This window comes from Solea solea, chromosome 6 (assembly GCF_958295425.1).
Source record: "Solea solea chromosome 6, fSolSol10.1, whole genome shotgun sequence".
Lineage (NCBI taxonomy): Eukaryota > Metazoa > Chordata > Actinopteri > Pleuronectiformes > Soleidae > Solea > Solea solea.
In genome coordinates this window covers 24785738-24806393 of record NC_081139.1, presented here as the reverse complement: position 1 = coordinate 24806393, position 20656 = coordinate 24785738, and the positions used below count along the sequence as shown (strand labels likewise).

Sequence of the window (20656 nt, the reverse complement as noted above, 5' to 3'; positions counted from 1 at the left end):
TATATATAGCACATTACATAAAACATTACGTAATGCCAACTTCAAGGATTGTTATACCAGAGCCTCGAATCTGCCCTATTATTTTGAAAGCAAAGACCGGAAGTGAATGCGTTTACTTTCGTGAACTTAACAATTCCAGAGGAACTGCCCGTTGTTCCAAAGTTTTGGAATCTATTTCCGAAGTGGGACATCTGCGGTGATCTCGTGCGCGCGTTTAAACCTTTATAATGCGACTGAAACGTTAGCGCACGGATATTAAGATGTTGTTGTTCTTAAGGAAGCTGGGGTTCCTCTACAAAACGCCACGAAAATGTTTTTTTTCTGGAGTCATCCACAACATTCCACACTCAGTACAGACGGCTAGCTAGCGGCTCTGCTTGGTGAGAGCTGCGGCGGCACAACAACGACTTAGCGAATGCTTATGCGGGTACACGGGACCGCGGCGGGGGCCTCCATACTGTCATTATTATTGACTGTTCACGTGTCATGTTTGTTTCCACCTCCTTTACATCAATGTTGGATTCACGGTGCAAACTTTCATGAGCTGGAGGAGAGTGCTGGACGTCATCAGCTCGGCTCTGAATGCACATCATGGTGTTCAACCTCATCACCAGCACCATCCCCTCAGTGGGACAGCCCGGAGGTAAACGTGCCTAAACCTCTGTCATGTGTCATAACCTACTGTACACACACACACACACACATATATGTATATATATATATATATATATATATATATATATATATATATATACATATATATATATATATATATGCATACGTATGTGAGTGTGTGTGTGTGTCTGTGTATCATCATCATTTTCGTTCATTTGTCCCTTTTTTTATTGTCAGACTCTCTCCTGGATCCATTTAATGCAATATGATGTGAGAGCAGCACAGCTCAAGATGGATGGTTTGTGCTTTTCTCTCATTATTTTACTAGGAAAATATCTTAAGAACCACTGCATGAGGACAAATTTGAGTGTGTGTGTGTGCTCTGGCTCTTTCTGCCACTTCAGCCACTGTTCTGTGAACTTTAAACTTGGGATCTATGCTTCCAACTGTATCTCATCTCTAGGGACATTCAGTACCTTTACTATCTTTTTACTTACCTTGTTTGTGTGTCTCTGATAATAATAAATTATATGCAAAACTGGTTATAGACAAACAGTTATTGAAAAACCCTAATGGTCTGTCATCCCAAGCTACACTGCCATGTGTTTATATTAAATATAAATATGAAAACATGAAAAGCAGATAAAGCAAATAAACTTTTGTTTGAAAAAAAAGTCTTGAGTAACTTTGCAGGAGCTTAAACTTTTTAAGTTTTTGTCAGCAAAAATGTAGAGGTGCTACGACTAATCGATTACCAAATGAATTGTCAGCTATTGATTAATCGTTTATTTACAGCCTCTTAAATTTGGATATTTCTTTGCTCCATATAAAAAATATACCATTTAGAATATTTTTTGGTTCGTGGACAAAACAAGACATTTGAGAACATCATTTCTAGGTTTGGGAAACACTGATTAACATTTTTAAAGTTTTCAGAAATGTAATTGTCCAAACTAATAATTCATCAATCAAGAAAATAATGGACAGATTAACTTGTTATGAAAATCGATTTAGTTAAATTTGGCTTAGTGCACTGTCTGGTTATACAAGTTTGAAATGAATGTACAGCTTCTGATGATCTTGAGATGCTCTGTATTTTATGCCAGTTTCAGTCTCATAATTGTACTTTCTGCAGGTGCGATGGAAGCGAAAAGGCCCATGGAGTTTTCTTCAGAGGGGCCCCTCTCTTCTTCAGCTCCTGCTGGTCCATGGGGACATTCAATTTACTCATCATTCGCCTACATGTCAAACATCTTGCACCCCCGGGTCCGCAGGAGCACACTCACCAGATACAACCTGGGCCGCACTCTGCCTTTGGTGGGTTTTTTTCTTTATTTCGGAAACAATATGAGAATGGTTAATAAAGGGTTATCATGACGTATACATTTGTGTTTCCACAGGTTCAGACTGTGGCACACCCATCTGCGTTCAGGGTTAGATTTAACAAGTGTGTACAGGTACAACAAAGTATTGTTTCACTAATGTGCATTAAATTCTGCTCAACCACATTTTAATCTGTAAATGAACATCAAGATTTAAACTCTTCTCCTTTATCACGTGGTCCTCAGGTGATGCGTGACACTGATCCTCCTCAGCTGACATTCTTCCTGCTGATTCACAACATGGGCCCAGCCGGTGGTACCAATCTGTCTCAGGTGGCTGTGCGGGACTCTCTCTCTGGAATAGTTCCCCTGAAAACTGAAGGCAGGGTGGTTGAAAGAGGCTACCAGACATTTGCCATCGATTCACTCTCTGGTATGGCTGAATATCAGAATCTTGTAATCTATGATTTTAACTGAGGCTGCAACCAACACTTAGTATTCAGGTATACTGTCGTAGAGGTAGGCCGGAACAATTTGGGGAAAATATCTCGAGTAATGGTGATTTTTGTGACAGATATTTCAGATATTGCGTTTTTATTTGCCAAGTAAGTCAAGCTCCAGTTCAGTATTCACTGAGTAGGATTTTTGAAATGTGATGGAGCATTACCACATGATTTACCATCAAAATATTAACTACTACTACTCCCATCACGTCAATAGAAATTTGGGATTGGCATTTCTAGCAAAAATGCTATTTGAATATTCAACGGTATTATTCCTCAATTATTTAAATATTCTGAACTCCAGCGCATGAGAGCTAGTGAATGTAGTGCAGGGTTCACTGTGTGTTCAGCTAATGGGAGCAACTACAAGATGCATCCAAAGACCCTGGTAAATTGTATCACTTCTGCAAACACATGAAGCCCACAAATTAAATGCGTGCTGCTGTTGCATATTAGGTAGTCAATGGAGTAGAAAGATTTGTTTTTATAGATGCAATCATGTTTTTTAATATATTATGAATAGTCACAGTAACTAATCAACTTTTTAAAATCAAGTTGATAATAGAATAATCAAATACTTATGCCCATCCCTAATAGAAATATGAAAATATGAATAATCATGAATAACCGGTGGGTTACATATCCTCCATATCATGTCCTAAATGGGAACCTTTGTAATTTCCTAATTGGAATGTTTCAAATTGCGATTCAGATTTCAAAACATGAGTTGATTGAGGGGTTGGAAAAAACAATTCACTTTTAGGAATCTGTAATCATAGAACTTGTAGTTATCTGTCAAACATGGAAACTGATGAAATATCAAAATATTTCACTGACAATTTGCTAATCAATCGTTGCAGCCCTAATTTTACCCGAAACATTCGTTAATTCATTTGTTAGTCGGGATTGAACTATTTCATTGCTTTTTTTTTCCCTTCCTCAGCTGGCTCTCAGATTGTTGTCAATTACACTGCCCTAATACTGAGTCACAAGAGCGAGGTCCTGGACCTTCCAGCTTTTCTCACCTTTTCTAATGCCTCACAGGTATAGACCCCCCGCCACCAGACCTTCCCAGATTTACAACTTTTTGAAAATGAAATAACATTTATTCTTTTAATTTGATTATTAGCATCATTCTCTGTTTGTTTCTGTTGTGTTCTTGCCACCACAGAACGATGTCAGTATGTTTGGTCCATTAACAGCTAATCTAACACTGAGGGTGAACTCCACTGACAGGGTGAGTTGGGGGCACTCACTTTTTTCTCTGTTTGAGACTTCATGTTCCCAGAAGTCTGATGTTTCTGCTCACCATTTTAGATCCATCCCAACCACAGTGTCCATTTTGCTGGATTTGTTGCTGGGTTCTTTGTCACGTTGGTGCTGCTGTCGCTGGGATTTCTGGTCATGAACCTGATAGGCCTCAGAACCAGACTGCACCTTCTGCAACAAAAGGTATAACACACTGCTTTCCTCAACTGAGTTTATGTTTTTGTTTGATTTTGGTTCTTGACTTATTCCTGTGTAGGATTATGCAAAAACTGCTAAATCAATTCATAATGGACTTGGTGGAGAGATGAGGTTTGGGCCCTGGAAAGACCCAGTAAATGTTGGTGCGGATGAGAATTGAGGGGGCAGATCAAGGCCTTTTATTAAGTTTATTTTTCATTCAGTAATGCACAGATCTTGAAGAAAAACATTGATTGGGATAAGATTCATGATTATTTCTACATAAGAACAAATCATGTGTAGTATTGTTCAGCCTTGACAGAGCTATGTGCTTTGTCAAACTATTATTTTGCTAACTTCCTGTTGGTATTGGTTTTGGCTTTAGTTCAGGCTTATTATGTTGACATACTATATTTTCTATGTCTCAGAGAAAAAGAGGGGACTCAGACCCAGAGTATGCAAACTGCAACATGAGTGAGACAATAAAAGACGAGGCAACATTTGAAGACAAGATGGTGGACATCATGGTGTTGGAGGATCCACAGAACATGTATCAGGCTTTGGAAAAGTGAGTAAATGCTGTAGATTTCCACTGAATGAAGCCTGAGGTTGACGCTCTATCCGTTTTGGAAGTGGTCCAGGAAAAATTTAGTCAGCAAGAGAGAGAGGTAAAAAATCAGCATTAGAGCCTTCAGTGACTAAATCTGCCCAGATACAAAACACCAATAGAAGTTTTCTTTATATTTTACATTATCCATAACCTTTTAAATACAATTATTAAGACATACGTTGTATACTGTTTCTACTACCAATAATACAGTTTCTTGTGAACTTAAATTATAATGCTTAAAAATATCAGATTAAGTCAGTAAGAAATAAGGTTATTATCTTTTAAATGATGTCCTTTAATTGACCAACATTTTGAATTCTACATTTTTCTCTCCACATTCCGTCCACATAAGCCTTGAAATGTCTACACTGCTGCGTGCCACCAACAACCTGGAGGCCACCCGCATTCAGATCTACAAGGATGTGATATCGTCGCTGCTGGACGACCTGAGGTCCCGGGGCCAGACCACAGTCCAGGCTCAGCAGAGGCTTCTCAGTGTGCTTCATGGACAGCTGCTGGGCATGGAGGGGCGGCTGAAGGAGGTGCGTGGGTCTCGCATGGCTGCTCTGGCTGGTCAGTGTAACCTGGAGACTCGGGAAGAAATGGAAGCGGAGCACCGCAGGGAAGCGGCTGAAAAAGCTCAGGCTGAGCTGTTGTGTCAACATGCAGATCAACAGGTAACAGTAAAGAGTCATTTGTTGAAATGTTTGTGGTGGTGTTGATGGAGACAGGGATGGTGAGTGACAGAAGAATAGCAGTGAAAGGGAAGGTCTCTTTAGAAATAAAGTAAGAGAGTCAATGTTGAGATGGTTTGCTCACGTGCAGAGGAGGGAGAGTGACTATATTGGACAAAGGATGTGGAAGATGGAGCCCTAGTAAGTTGTGTTTATTGCTTCCATTAAAGTCTACATCTTGTGTACATGTTGTTTGTAGGAACTCCTCCAGTGCAGTGCAGTGCTGGAGAAGCTGCACAAACTGAGCCAGAGTCAGCTCCAGCGCATCCTGTTGGTCCGACATGAGGAAGCCTCAGCGAAGGTGCAGAGGCAGATCATTGAGTGGCGCCGGGTGGAGCTGCACAAGATCTTCTCGGAGGAGCTGGACGAGGCCACCAGGATGGGCGAGTTGGAGAAGGGCACAGCCAAGAGTCTTCAACACGATTATTTTACCTGTCAGGTGAGAAACCAAAATTGACATGCAGTCTATTGATACTGTTGTACTTCTCAGTAGTTTTCATTTGTGGTAAAACAAATGAACATGTATAAAAAATGTTTTGGTCTAGGATCAGCTCGAAGAGGTTCTGGATGTGGTCCTTGCCAATCAGCGCTATGTTCTGACCGAACGCCATGCACAGAGGAAGTTCCTGCTTCACAGTCTCCACAGCCTCAACAGCCTGATTTCTGACACCTTCTCCAGCTCCTCCAGCAACTTGCACCAATGGTTCACTAACATCAGGAGGTAGGGGCATAGTTTTTCCCTAACCTTTTACTTTCTAAAGCTGATAAACCACAGGCTTCTAACCAGGATTTTATTTTAGCATAACACACTGCTCTTGGGGGGGGGGGGGGGGTGTTAGGGTTTGAAGATAATATTCAAAACGGTGAATGCATACTCTTTAAACTTTAAACTTACACTTTAATAAGCAGCTATTACCATAAATTAAGTGATATAATTGAAGTGATTACCTCACCGTGCTCTTTCACTCGGAACCTGTGCACGCGCTCACAGCATTCATGGAAGGTGCAGCAAGTTTTAATACTCAGCGTGAGAAATGTCATGTGTGGTGTAAAATACGATGTGATACTACGTTGCGTGCGTTTGTTGTCTTCCCACGCTCGGTTAGATAGATAGATACTTTATTCATCTCACAGAGAAATTCACAGTGGCATGATTAGATCAGTAGCCACAAACACAACATGTTACAGCCAGGAAATTGGCACGGTATTGACTCTGACGCGCAAAATTGAGTGCATTCATTTTTAGCGTAACACACGCAACTTCTTTGTCACCTAATGTTACTGAAAACATAAATGGTTAATGGTCTGCTTTTATATAGCACTCTAGTCTTGATGATCACTCAGAGCTGCTTTACACTACAGTTTTGACTTTCACCCATTTGACACCCATTCACTCACATTTCCATACAGCGCTTTTTCTGTTGTACGTCTTTCATTCACATGCTGCCGGCCCAGCTGTCAGGACCAATGTGGGATTAAGTGTCTTAGCATGTGGACTAGTGGGGCAGGGAATCAAACCCACAACCTTCCAGTTGAAAGACAATATTTATATGGGGTCAGGAAGAGAGTAATTGGGCTTGTAACTAGAGGGTCGCTGGTTTAAATCCCTGGACAGGTCAAGGGCTGGGGGTGCCCGAAGCAATGCACCACATTCCCCATAAGTGCTGCCCACTGCTCCTGCTTCTACTCCTGGTGTGTGAAAAAGATAGCACAGGTCAAATTCACCATCACTAATTAGTGTGTGTGCAAATAAAACAAATTATAATATTTGTTAATAAAAAAATAGACCGAAATAAAGGTGCTGTATTTATTAAAAACAGTGTAAAGATACCAACAATTTTCCAATATATTCAAGTTTGATTTATTCTCACTGGTAATTTAGAGACATGTTTTAACCTGGCATGCTTTTCTTCTCCACCAGAGGGAGCACTCTGCCTGTAGAGCAGGTAGACCAGCTGCAGGAGAAGGCCCAAAATGAGCTGGTGATGGTTCGGCAGAGACTGGATGAGGCACTGAGCCAAGAGAAAAGAGCCATGCGCTGCGGCCTGATTAAGACAAGAAGGGAGCTCATCTCTGACATGGTGACAGGATCATTTATAGTTTTAAAGTTTTATGACAGAACAAAACACATGAATGTATTTCACCACCATGATCCTGTCCCTACTGTCTCCAGCTGAGGGTCCACAAACAGAGACAGAAGGATCTCTCGTGCCTGTCTGGAGGTCTGGAGGGAAGGATGGAGGTCGCTCAGAACCTGCACTGCTGGCAGAACTTACTAACTGCTCACAACCTGGAGCTAGCTGAGCTCATCAACAATCTGGATGAGGAAGCTACTGCTGACATACGCAAGGTGCTCATTAATGATGTAGGGTTGCGTTTGCTCCAGTCTTGTTTAGTGCAGTTGAATCGAACCCTGGTTCATTTACCCTCATAGTACAGTGAGAGATAGGGGAGACAGGAAGCTCAGTTAAATTCACTTTCTTACTAGGAAAGGAAGCTAGGAGGAAGAGTTGGGGCCTCTAAGTCCTCTAACTGTGTTTCGACCATCAGTGGTTCTCCTCCCAGTTCTCTCAGATCAACATAGATGCCGTAGCTATGCCACCACACCCATCCACCAGCCACATGCCAGCCTAATGAGAGCTGCTCATCACCAGAGCAGCAGGGCATCCACAGGTCTTAAAAACTCTAAAATCCATTAATTTAAATGTTTTGAATTACGTTACGTTATAATAAAACAGAACAAACATGGAACCAGTAACTACTAACGTTAATTGTAGAATTTACCGGGTCACACCCAGCACTAGTCATTCTCTGGGAAAGTGAGTATTACCACTCACACCACACACAGCCGAGGCAGGTTCTACAGTTTTCCTGAAAAATTTAAGAAAATAAATATCCGTTCAAAACCAACAGAGTTCATATAAAGTTATTCTGTAATGGAAATTTAATTTTGAGGGCTTTGTATTTTTACCAGCCTACATGTCTGACCAATAACTGAGCATGTTTTCTGATCACATAACTTTTATTTACAATTCATAATGCGTTTGACATCTGCCTCTGAGACTTGAACCGAACAAGCAGAAAAATTAATCAACTCAAAACAGACGTAGTTGTGAATGCACCCTTCAAAATCTTAAAATCTTTAAAATCGGCACGAATATAGCACTTCATTTACTTTAACTCCCAGTCTTGATCCTCTATTTATACCATAGGTGATCATGCGTGTGATTCAAGGAGCCATAGCAGAGGTCAAGTCCATCCTGCCGTCAACAGCCCAGGCACTGCAAACTTCCTTGCCATCAGGGACACAGCTGTCCCTGATGCAGGTGGAATCAGAGCAAGGAGCAGCAGGGCAGGCCCCAGGGCAGGGAGCGAGTGGTTTCCTGCAGGGTCAGGAAAGGCTGCACCAGGAAGGAAAGGCAGCCTTACGCACACTGAGCTGCACCAGGGAGGCTCTGCAGGAAGCCATGGACAGAGAGCTGCAGGAGCAGAAGAAGATAAGAGAAAACTGCAGAGCTTTCTTCAGGTCAGTGGTAGCAAGAAATTCTGCTTCTTCTTCTTTGGCCTCTCCCTGTAGGGGTCACCACAGCGGATCATCTGCCTCCATCTTGCCCTATTCCTTGTGTCCTCTACTGTTACACCAGCTGTCCTCATGTCCTCCTTTACAATACCGGTGAAGCTTCTCTGTGGTTTTCCCCTTTTCCTCCTGCCCAGCAGCTCCATTTTCATCATCCTTTGTCCATTATAATCACTCTCCCTCCTCTGCATGTGACTAAACCATCTCAACCGTGCCCTCTTACCTTACCTGCAGACCTTTCAACCTGAGCTCAGAGCTATCCCATGGATATGCTTGTGTCTAATCATGCCTATGGTGAGAGTGAGAAATACTAGTTATCTTATTTTAGGAGTATTAAAAAAGGAAACTGATTACAAATATTTTAAACCTTTAACTTATTTAAGGCTAAGAACCCTCAAGGGCAGTGGGTGAGGGGCCATTTAAAGAATGCCCGGTCATCGGATCTTTATGAAAAGAAGAGAACTGGCATCAAATATACTGCTTGGGGCCATCAGACTAAAAGTGCACAGTAGTGACCAGTGGGTTTAATCAGTTATTAAGACAGATCTTCTGAACATGCAAAAATGTTACCTTTTTCTGTGTTGTTTGTTTTCTTTCACGCAGTAACTTGTACAGTAACTCACACCAAACTAAATAAGCTGATATTTCTTTAGAACTGTGCCAGATAAAGCTAACATCCATTGATGACTTGATTCTGCATACGCCTGGACTTTCTGGATCTTTCCTGAGCATTTCTCCACTACTTTCTCCGACGTCTCTGTTCCCTTGCTGACTTGTATTTTTTTATTTAGAACTTATCCTTTCACCTTTGTCATTTCCTTTCCAGATTTCAGATTTTGGGAGCACTTTTCAACTCCTTCAGCTAAATGTCAACACCGTTAGACATAAAACCTGATGGAGTTGACAAAATGAAGTGTTTTTCCAATGTAATCACGCCTTATGAACTGTAGCCATTTAGATTTTCCTCAGCAACTATCCGTCAGTTTAACCTTCACTAAAAATACCAACATTTATTCAACAGTTCTTAACAAAGATGGATCATAATTGGAAGACGGTGTTGACACATTAAAGCTGTGACCGCAGTTATACAAACTTATAGCTGACTATTATTTGCCTGAGCTTTTCAGTGTTCTTGAAAAATTGGACATAAAGTGTTATGACAATTAAATTTAAAGTTCTCCTTATGAATTAGATGTTATTTTATGTAACCATTAGATTAATTTCATATGGATATTTATGCTTTTTTTTTGTAGTTTGACACTGTGACCTCTTGCTGAGGACATTTAGGCATCAGTGCCGGTCTTTTAACAAACTGCAGTGAAATTGTACAAATATATATGAAATGAATTTCATGATTATACACAGGTCTTACTAATTGAACTTTCAAAGTCCTTTAAAAATTATTACTGACTTTTCAATGTAGAACACTGAAAAGCTCATGAGCTAAATCTGCTGTGTCTATAATATGTCATTTGTCTTTTTCCCTTTTATTCCTTAGGTGTTTGTGTTCGTCCCAGCTGGCGTTGTCTGAAGACGACCGGCTGAGGATGAAACTGGAGTTCCAGAAGTGTCTGTCTGTGATGGACCGCTGCCTGGTGCTGCCTCACGCCGTCTCCAGAAGCAAACTCCACACATACCTGGCAGCGTGGAGAAAGGACATTGAGAAACAGATGGTGAACACATTCTTTTTATTCAGTTATTTTAAATATATTGTGTTTAACACAAGCAACCAGCAACCAACTGCCCAAAAGACTAAATGAACGATCTAGAATAAAAATGTAAAAGTTGGATCCGCTCAGTCGTTTATAAAGACAGATTATTTCATATTTTAGCTAGATTTAAATTAAAATGTATTCTAAATTTTCACAATTTATTGAAAGGAATATGAGCATTCAGCATCCAGCTTCCAATATTTTAGAATTTCTAGACATTTTTTTTACGTATAAATCAAAAACAAATATAAAAGCCAACTGGTCCACACTTGTTTGAGTAAAATATTCAAGATTCCTGTTTCAGAGTGTTAAGAAGTTAAGCTTCTTATTTTTTGCTGTTCAACTTGTACGCAGTGTTTGGAATGGGAGGCGTTTATCAAATCATACATCATTCACATTGAGCATGGTAGAGGAAAATGTCTCTGTACTTTGCACTGGAATTTTTCATTAGAGTCCGAATCTTTTTTTTCTTCTTTGAATCTCCTCTCAAAACATTGTTCATCCTTCTTCTTTAGTTAGCATCAAGATATTTTTGATTAAGATCTCCTCATGATAGGATTCTGGAGGTAATCTAACCAGAGGAACCTGTGTGATTTAAAACACAGCAATAGTAATGGTGCATTTAATGTTTTCTCCTAAGAATAAGAGATGGAAAATGGCCACCGCTCCAAACCACACTGTGCTCAGCCTCAGTTGTGTGGTTGCTGGACGAGAATGCATTGTTATTATGAAATAATAAATGGCTCCTCAGAGTGGTTTCATTTCTAATCACATCAGAGCAGCGTGGTTGGAGTCACTTCACAACCACCTTATGGATATTGTGGTGTTTCCTTGCAGATAAATGTGCAGTCCAAGGGGAAAACCGGCAAAGCCAGACAAAACACAGACACGTCCAACCTGCTGCTTTTCCAGAAAAGGCTCGAGGATAGGATCCAGCTGTTTGAGAAGGAGAAGGAGATGGAGAGCAGTATCATGAACAAGGTGAAAGAGAGGACACTTGGGCTGTTTTTGATACCATCGGTTAAATTGTATAAGAATAAGTGACATCTAACGGCGAGACTGCAGATCAAAACAAACACAGAACTGCTCCAGTCACCCTTTTTGCAAGCGAGTCAAGGAACGACACTGGCCTTTGCATGTCCGTTCAGGCTGCTTGGCGATGCAAGATGGCAGCCTCTGTCATAAGTATTAGTAGCAAAGCTTTATCGGGAGTGAGAGGGAATTTTAACCGCTGGATTCAATCCCAGGACAGGTCAAGGGCTGCAGATAAGTTCTGCTCCTGGGCCTGCTTTGTGTGTGTTCACTACTGGTTTGTTTTAAAAAAATAAAAATAGATAAATAAATAGTTTGAATGCAGAGGTCACCAATTGGTGTGTGTTCAAATAAAAAGAACGACATTTCAGAACTTGGCACGCACAGAACATTGAAGAATGATCATCATTGCTTGACAGAAAAGTGCAGAAAAGTGCTCCAGTAAATAAAGAACTAAACATGGAAAAATGGAAATGATGATGCTCTCAAATGTCTTGTTTTGTCCACAAACCAAAATGACTTTATCCTGAGCAAAGAAATGAAGAAAATACTCAAATATTGAGTATTTCAAAAATACTTTTGAACCGATTAATTGATTATAAAGTAGCCGATTAATTTAGTAATCGATTAATAATCGATTCATCGGATTTCAGCTCTAATATTCAGTTTCTGTCAATAAACGTTCCCAAATGTTACACAATTGGTGATTTTAACGTGCTGCCAGTGTTTCAGTTTGACGATACTGTTGTAATATTGGCAGGTGTTAGAGGAGATGCAAAGGGAGAGGGAAGATGCTCTGCACTCGCAGGCGGACAACCTGGCGATTCAGATGGCGACCATCCACTACCAGAAGGCTGAGAGGAGGAGCAAAGTCTTGGAGACGTCTAGATCCATGCTCACCCTGCACAGTCTGCTCATTCAGCAGCTCAGAGAGAGAAAGAGCCTGGACAGGCAAGACATGGCTCAGAGCATACAGTGCCACTGCTTGGTAGGTAATGCTTTGCTCAGTATTAATCCCTGTGTTGAACAGGGCTCTAAGAAAATGTTTTCTAGACTGAAATATGGCAGTATTTTCTTGAGTGTGACAGTCTGCTACAAAAGAGACAGCGGCACTGAGTGAGTGCAGCACAGAACATACGAGAAAGTGTGTGCTAAGGAGAAACAAATACAAAATGGATGGTGATGAAAACCCAGGTGGTAGTTAGAATCTGAATCTGCTCTTTTAAAGTTGTTTAATGGTATTCTCCTGGCCACTGACTCTGGTCATGTTGTCATTTTAGTGCTCTTAGACCTGACTGCTGTTTCTTATACAGTCAGTCCTTCTGTCCTCCTCTCTCGTCTGGAGCTTTGGGTGAGTATTAAAGGGGCCACCTTGGAATGGTTTCATTCTTTTTTGGCTGATCGAGGCTTCTGCGGTAAGATTGGTGAATCTAAGTCCTCTATGGCGCCACTCCCCTGTGGAGTGCAGCAGGGTTCAATCCTTGGGCCCCTCCTGTTTGTATCTGCTTCCCCTGGGCTCTATTTTTGGTAAAAATGGCATGCCGTTCCATTTTTATGCAGACAATTTTCAAATGTATTTACCCCTGAAGGGTAACAGTGCATTCTCTGTTGACTTGCCTCAAAGACACCACAGCATTTATGGCTTAAAATTTTAAAGTTTTAATTAAAAAAAACCCAAAAAACTTGAAGTTATACTATTTGGCACTGGCGGCAAGTCTACGACGACCCCCTGTTGATCTTGGTCCTTTGACTCTTTACAACAAACCCATGGTTAAAAACCTGGGGGTGATATTGGACTCTGATTTTAAGTTTGATAAGCAATAGAGATGCACCGAAACATATTGGCCGAAAATGGCCCAAGAGGTATTTTCGCAGCACACGCCTGTCTATTCCCGCTTAGAGTCTGTCCAAGATCAGTTTGGAACACCGATAAAACAGTTCAAACTAAATGCTGGAAAGTCTCTTTGCGCAAAAGCGGAACTCGGCTCAATATAGCGCAGATTATGAACGCCCCGTGACATTGTTGCATCTGTGGCAGACTTTATTCCCTTAACTGCAGCTCTAAAGTGTCTTCTACACAAAGAGGTTGAGACAGACCACGGAGTGAAAACATTGAAAATTGGGAAAGTGTTTCCTGATTTTCGGTTTTGGCCAACAATTTTCATTTCGGTGCATCCCTAACAGGCAGATCAACTGTGTTTATTTTGAGGCAAATAGTCATGGTTAAATCAATTCTGCCGAGACACCACCTTGAAAAACTTCTGCATGCCTTCATGACTACTCGACTGGATTATTGTAAGTGTCTTAATGGACGTGCTCCACCTCGCTGACCTACTTCAGCTTGACACTCCATGAATTCTCTTGTACTACTTTTTGAAAAATTGGGGGTGCTCTCTGCAATAAGGTTCAGATTTAGGTTTTAAAAAAGTAAACCACCCTTTTCTCTGAGACCTTTACCTTCTTTCTTATATTAAAAGGGATGATTTGTGTTCTCCTACAGGGCCTAGAGGAAGCAGAGCAACAGCTTCAGAAGGATAAGACAGAGTTTTGTGGCCTGGAGATTTCTCAGGGCAGAATTGAGCTGAATAGAACACACACTGAAGACTTTGATGAGTCGTCGGAGGAGGACAAAGAAGGAATGTTTCAGCTGCAGCAGGACTGCAGGATGTCATCCATCCTCCAGGAGGCGCTCTTCAAGTGTGATCAGGTCATCGCTCTGTTGGCTGAGAGGTGAGCTGCCTTGTCAGCATTATCTCAGAAGTAATGAGGAATTCTGTGGGTTGACACAGGCCATTAAATTCTCCAGTGTTGAAAGACTGTTGTTTTCAGCTCACAGGAAAGAACTGCCAACAATCAAGCCATGGAGGATTTAAAAGAACAAATGGAGCTCAAGAGACTTTATGGTAACTGCGACCAGGTGGGGCTTTAGTGAAGAAACTTTCCCAGTAATATGAAAACATGTTGATGGCCATAGAAATATGAATTGATAATCCTCACTTGTGTGTGTATGTGCCAGTGGGAGAAAAGGAAATGTACAATTACTCTGGCCCTTCGCTTTTCTTTTCAGGATCTAGAGTTTGCGTCTCAACTGGTGAAGCAGAGTCAGCTGTCTGTTGAGGTTCTCCTCGAAACGCTGCGTCTCCTCCTCCCCACCCTGCCTGAAAGTGAACTCCTTTCCATCACCTACGCCCTCTGCCCTAAACAACACCCGGGTTCAGTGTCGACAGAGCAAGAACACATAGGGTAAGAACCAACGCAAGTCAGCATTCTTGTAAATGTCTCATTAGGGATCGGCACCGTGTGCTGGTAGTGTGTGTCTGTGTGTAAATGGTGATGGAAAAAGCACTGTACATACATGCAGATGTCCATAGATTAAACAGTGTTGTGTAAAGCAGCTTTCAGTGGTCATCAAGTATCAAGTGTAACAAAGCACTACACAAATACAGTCTTTGGTTGAGAAGAAGTCGATAAGTGACTATATTAAAAAGATATAAAATAAACCGTTTTATCAATGATTGAATTGATAAATTTTTTTTTCTGTTCTTCAATTACTTCCTAATTTGTGGTGCATGTATTATGACAGCAAGAGTTTTTGTGACAGTCTTCTTCCAACGAAACCTAACTATGCAGAAATTACAACCCATAGGTATGTTTTTTTAAAATAGGGCCCCCAAGCGGTCGTATGAATTACAGCAATCTGGTACCTTGGGTATGTCGTCATCAAGTAGCTTTTCATGAGGTTTCCATGAGTTCGCTTAGTGGTTAGCATTGTACTTTGTTGTGGTCCACACTGTTACAGACAATACCACGCTAAAAATGTTTATGTCATTGTCTGTAACTTACTTCCTGGCCCTTAACCCTAACCTCACTCCTCCTGTGGGCCCTAACCCTCAACACGCTGAGTAATAACTAACAGATGGGATTTTTGCATGAAATGTCGATAATAACCCTGTTTAATAAACATCACACGAGGAAAAGTTGAAAATAGACTAATTATGGCCAGTTGTTGACAGATTAATTCTGTCAGCAGAGAGCCATATCAGGACTTGCTTGTCTGTAATCCTGGTCCTTTCTACTTCACTTTGTGAAGACGTGCGTTATAGCGTCAATCATTGGTTTGGGGTGATTTTAGGGGAGTAGAAAGTACTTTTCTTACCAGCAGATGGCAGTAGTCTGTATTTTAAAAACCCCAAAAACAATCTATGGAAGTCTCTGTATTTTTTTTATAATAGATTTGTTTTACATCATCATTACGTTCTGATTGTGAACTATTGTGAAAACAGTTTGATTTTGAAATTCTGTGAATACAGATTTTGTTATTGCAATATCATGACAGAATATTGTTATATCAATTTAAGCTCATATTGACAACCCCTACTCAACAATTACTTTTTTTTCACTTAACTGGCCCTCTCCTGACCAGACTAGATGCTCGCTGGCCCCCAGGTAATTTGAGTTAGAGCCCCCTGAAACTATCAGGGCAATGTGTGCTGTTGTACATACCAAAAAACTTGTATACCTAAGGAAGTGAGGACATTTTGGCTGGTCCTCACTTTCTGACACCCCTAAAAATTGATTTTTCAGGGTTAAGACCTGGTTTTAGGGTTAGGGTTAGAATTTGGTTCAGGTAGAGTTAGGCACTACGTTGTGATGGTTAAGGTTAGGGTTAGGGTATGGGGATAGGGAATGCATTATGTCAATGAATGTCCTCACTATGAGTGCTATATAAAAGTGTGTGTGTGTGTGTGTGTCCGACTCTCCACCTGCTGTAAATATAGTTAGATGGATCTCACTCGTGCAGCTGAATTGTGCTTTTCCTTCTCAGACATGATTTAGGTTCATGAGAGAAAGTCTCTAGATTTGTCTCCAGTTGCTTTTTTGATAAAGAAAAAGTCTGTAAAGTTGCTAAATATGTACACAGAAATGGCACAAAACACATGTGTAAACAAACAGACATTATTTCCCTTTCTTTCCTCTGGCTCGGTTCATTCTGTCTCTGTTGAGAGAGAGAGAGAGAGAGATTATTTAATATTATCATACAGCCCTCTACTTCATGCATATCCCCTTCCCCCTCTTTTATTGAAATTAAACAAATTTAATAGTGTGTAAAATTTTTTGATTATATCAATTTGATGTGATATAGCCACTGATTAAATAAAAACAGTGTTTGCACAACAGCTGGCTGAAATGCAGCATTGTCTTCATTTGAAGTAACAAACACTGGCTGCATGCGGTTCCACACGGGCCATTTCCCCTCAGCCAGAGATGGAGGGATAAAGGATTGGACTCAACACTTCATTCCCCTTGTCGTGTTGGGCTCCTGCTGAGTTTAGAGGGGAATAATGTCTCGCGTGTTAAGTCCTGCGCCGTCTGGACAAATGACAGGGGAATGAAAGAGCTCAGTTTGGAACAATATTCATATTGTATTTCATGTATTCACATGTTCATGTTATTTTTAACTGCTGTTTGTTTGTGCTTCTCAATAACGGCATTTATCTTTAAGACACTTTTAAAGAACTTTCTCAAAGAATATCCTGTATATCAAATGTTTCTTTGATGCATTTATGTTTATAGCATGTTCTTAAATGTGTAGGAACATGTGCCCAGAAGTAGCGTATTAATTGCATCTAAATCTAATGCATAACTTTTGCATGAAAGTAGATTTATATAGATTGATTCAGTTTCTTACAGGTACTGAAAAGTAATAACTTGAATGAATTGACTGCCTTAACTTGCAGTAATCTACTAACACACGATAGTAACATATTAAAATGTCTTTATTTTCCTTATGCCGTGATGGTTTTCACCAACTCTTTCTAAATCAAAGCTAGTGTTCTGCACTTTGTTACTGTATCACAATCCCCAGGCTCATACTGTAACGTTGATGCCTTTCTGACCAGGTGTGTTGGGGACGCCGATCGACTTCTCTCCGACAAACTGAGAAAAGATGTGGTGAATAAAAATATGCTAACTATGCAGAGCTGCACTGAGGAGAGAGGGAGGTGAGTGTGACATAGTTCTGCTGTCATTTTAAGACTCATTTGTAGTTCAGTGGTCAGTAACACCACATACTAATCCTTTTATTGGAGTGAAATGGGCTTTTCATCAGAGGAGTTTCATGGCTGAGCTGCACTGACCACATACATGAGGTAAGCACTCGAACACTAACAACAGCCTCTTTGTCCTCCAAATCTCACAGACTCCAGGAAAAGAGGCAAAGCCTCATGGAAAAACTGCTCCCCAAGTCATGTCCTCTGCTTCCAAGAGATGCTGAGGCAGAGAGGGAGAAGGAGGACGGTTGCCCCGGAGCACAACGGCCTGTTAATAGATCAAACCTGACTGAAAATACAGTTCAACAGCAGCAGAGTGAGCCAGCCAAAGAGAAAGCTGGACCCAGTGTGAGTGAAACATTACACGGCTCAGCAGGTGAATACGTGAATTCAGCCTCTGCCAGCTCTGCACCGAGCAGCTCCTCTGCAGGAGAAAGGCTGTTTGTGTTTCGGGCTCCTCCTGAATCACATGACTGTGTGGACGTCCCCAAGAGAAAGAGGAAAAGAAACTTTCTCAATCTGAAGAAAGGCTCAGTGGCCCCGACAAATGTAGGTTGAGATGTACAGTTGTTGTTTTACATATATACATATATATATATATATATATATATATATATATATATGTCTTACATATATATCCACACAATATATATGTGTATATATCACAATTGTACTTTATGTTGATGCTTACATACACAATCATTCTGTAATTTTGCTCTGTAGCCTCTTTTTTAAGTAAAGACAGCTGACTTCACTGTTTCCAGTCATTTGCTTTTTCTCATTACTGTTGTTTATAAACAGGTTGATTTGCAGATGCAGATGATTTGCAGATGATTCACGGGTTATTATTTCTTCATCTGTGATATTTTGGAAAAGTGCACAGAGCCTTAGGCTCACAAGGCTGCCTCTCAATTTATTGGAGTAAGACCTCAAAAAAAGAAACATTTAACCCTTTAAAGATGAATGCTAATTGGGTCCCTTTCCAAACTTCAGATGCACACATGTATGATGTGTAATCTCACCCCGCTGCAGTGTACAGTGGTTAAGTTATTTTGAATCCTTGAATCTAGTGCTGTGTGATTAAAATCAAGTTTTGTTTGACTGTTGCATGCAGCATGAACAAAATAAAAGATGGATTTTGATGAGATTTACTGGTGATGTAAGTCATGGCCAAGGACAAAAAATGTCATCCAGTTACGAATCTGGGTACGGGATTATTTTAAAACAATTGTTAATCCTGCAAAAGCAGTCTGGTGGAGGTTTGCACTCTTTGAGTGCTTTCTCAAGTTGTCATTTTTCAACTGTAATATATCGAAAAATTCCACACACAGTATATATATATATATATATATATATATATACACATATATATACACATATATAATTTTAAAGCATTGTGCAAACAGTATAGGATGAAATCTATTGAGTGACCTGAACGTTCAGATGTCTGAAATTTACTGGCACAATCTTGTTGTTTTCCTCTTGCTGTCTCGACATGAAACAAATCACTTCCTGTGTGCAAGGATTAAATCAGCACTGTATGATCATTTTAAATCTCTCTTCGGCCTCTTCCTCATGGTGCCAGGACTGCTGCAGATTCACTTGAGAAGGTATGTGTACAAGTGTTAGAAATGATGCTGAAAGTTTATGTTGGAGTGACTCTAGTGGAGAGAATTCTGCCTGCCTTTTTAGCCTTAATCCTTGTTTGTTTGTCCTTTTTTGAGCCCTGCGATTAGGGCAGAATTCTGACACACATTTCACTGTGTGCAAAGTCATTGCTGCAACATGGAAATACATATTGCATAACATGTTTTATATACACATGCACAAAAGGAAGCTCAGAGCAAGGTGAGTGGTGATCACTTGAGTTATTGGTCAGAAGTGAAAACATGGGAAAATAGAGTAATAAAAATAGTAAAATTAACAGATTATATATGTTGTATATCTCAGGTTTGGGATTGACATACAGTACCTTAAATAGATCTGGGGGGAGTTAAGATAATAAAAGGTTTCAAATCAGTCCATGAAAATAATTATAGCCATAAAATGTAAGGGAATCACATTCACTATGGCTTTGTTCACTTCCTGTAAATCAAGACAGGGTGACAGTTATGATGTGATGATGTCAGCCAGTTAAGAAGTCGCAAGTGCAAACATGTGTTAGCCATTGTGAACAATACCAGTCAAAGCAGCTTAGCAACTAGGGTCGCTGGCCGTTGTGTAAAATAAGGATTTCAATTAGTTGTTGGCGCAATCTCAGGATTCAAAGATGTTGACTTCAGCAGTGCTGTCTCTAAATACACCAGTCTCCTCTGTTAAATACTGAGATTTTAGACGTTTCCTTTGCTAAATGTTGGAGATTAATCCATGTCTTTGTGATTTTTAAGTCTTTTTTAACTGATCTACAGCTCTGCATTGTTTGGTTGAATCTTGTGTCGGACATCGCACTCATGACTCTTCCTGTAACAGCAATCAGTGGCCGGCAGTGTGATGATGTCACATACACTACCGGTCAAAAGTTTTAGAACACCCCAATTTTTCCAGTTTTTCATTGGAAATGATGGATTTTAATGTATATGATGATATATGATGGTCTGTCTCTCTTCCATTGTTAATTGACTTTTTCTTGCCATTTATATGGTAACACACTACTTTTTGCAGTACAATACTGTTCAAATGATGCTCACAAGGGTATGGTACCACAGTGTGTTCCAACACTACTTTTATGCAGACAGAGGGGGTTGTACGTAATAAAGAAAAGTTGGAACACCTGTAGTAATTGGTAGAACCAACTTTCAAGGCTTGATCAACCTCCATTGCTGCAGAACAGCTCTAAGTTGTTAACCCATTTCTTGTTCCCTGAAAAAGGCCATTCTGAAATGTATATTATTCTTCAGTTTTGGGTAACCTTACATTTTTTTTTTTAACCTAGCAGTTCAATATTATTATATTCACCTCAAATCTAGCACGGATTTGTCAGAGGTAAAGTTACAAAATGCTCGGGACCATTTCTCATCATCGGTCTGGTTTAGTCCAAAACACAGCAGACCCCCCC

At 40.4% G+C, this 20656-nt stretch overlaps 1 protein-coding gene across 2 annotated transcripts; it reads left to right on the top strand.

The window, feature by feature from the left end:
- Nucleotides 1-151: 151 nt before the first annotated feature.
- LOC131461203 (limbin-like) lies at nucleotides 152-18833 on the top strand. Of its 2 annotated transcripts, XM_058632272.1 has the most exons (23): nucleotides 153-643; nucleotides 853-913; nucleotides 1751-1932; nucleotides 2016-2072; nucleotides 2184-2370; nucleotides 3384-3484; nucleotides 3612-3677; nucleotides 3758-3892; nucleotides 4315-4454; nucleotides 4849-5173; nucleotides 5430-5669; nucleotides 5776-5951; nucleotides 7152-7311; nucleotides 7404-7580; nucleotides 8443-8756; nucleotides 10306-10480; nucleotides 11357-11500; nucleotides 12312-12539; nucleotides 14052-14281; nucleotides 14381-14468; nucleotides 14619-14794; nucleotides 17452-17553; nucleotides 17751-18833. In XM_058632272.1, exons 1-23 carry the CDS (start codon nucleotides 416-418, stop codon nucleotides 18157-18159), a joined length of 4101 nt encoding a protein of 1366 aa, XP_058488255.1. In that variant the 5' UTR covers nucleotides 153-415; the 3' UTR covers nucleotides 18160-18833. The 2 variants fall into 2 exon arrangements, 1 of the variants encoding a protein (XP_058488255.1); XR_009240454.1 differs by lacking the exon at nucleotides 17751-18833 and having other exon boundaries at nucleotides 152-643; nucleotides 14381-14454.
- The last annotated feature ends 1823 nt before the right edge of the window (nucleotides 18834-20656 follow it).

Coding starts and splice junctions, on each gene's coding strand:
- LOC131461203 (XM_058632272.1), top strand. CDS start 416: ATGCTTATGCGGGTACACGGGACCGCGGCGGGGGCCTCCATACTGTCA. Junction 8,757..10,305: donor AACTGCAGAGCTTTCTTCAG/GTCAGTGGTAGC, acceptor TTTATTCCTTAG/GTGTTTGTGTTCGTCCCAGC. Junction 12,540..14,051: donor GCATACAGTGCCACTGCTTG/GTAGGTAATGCT, acceptor GTTCTCCTACAG/GGCCTAGAGGAAGCAGAGCA.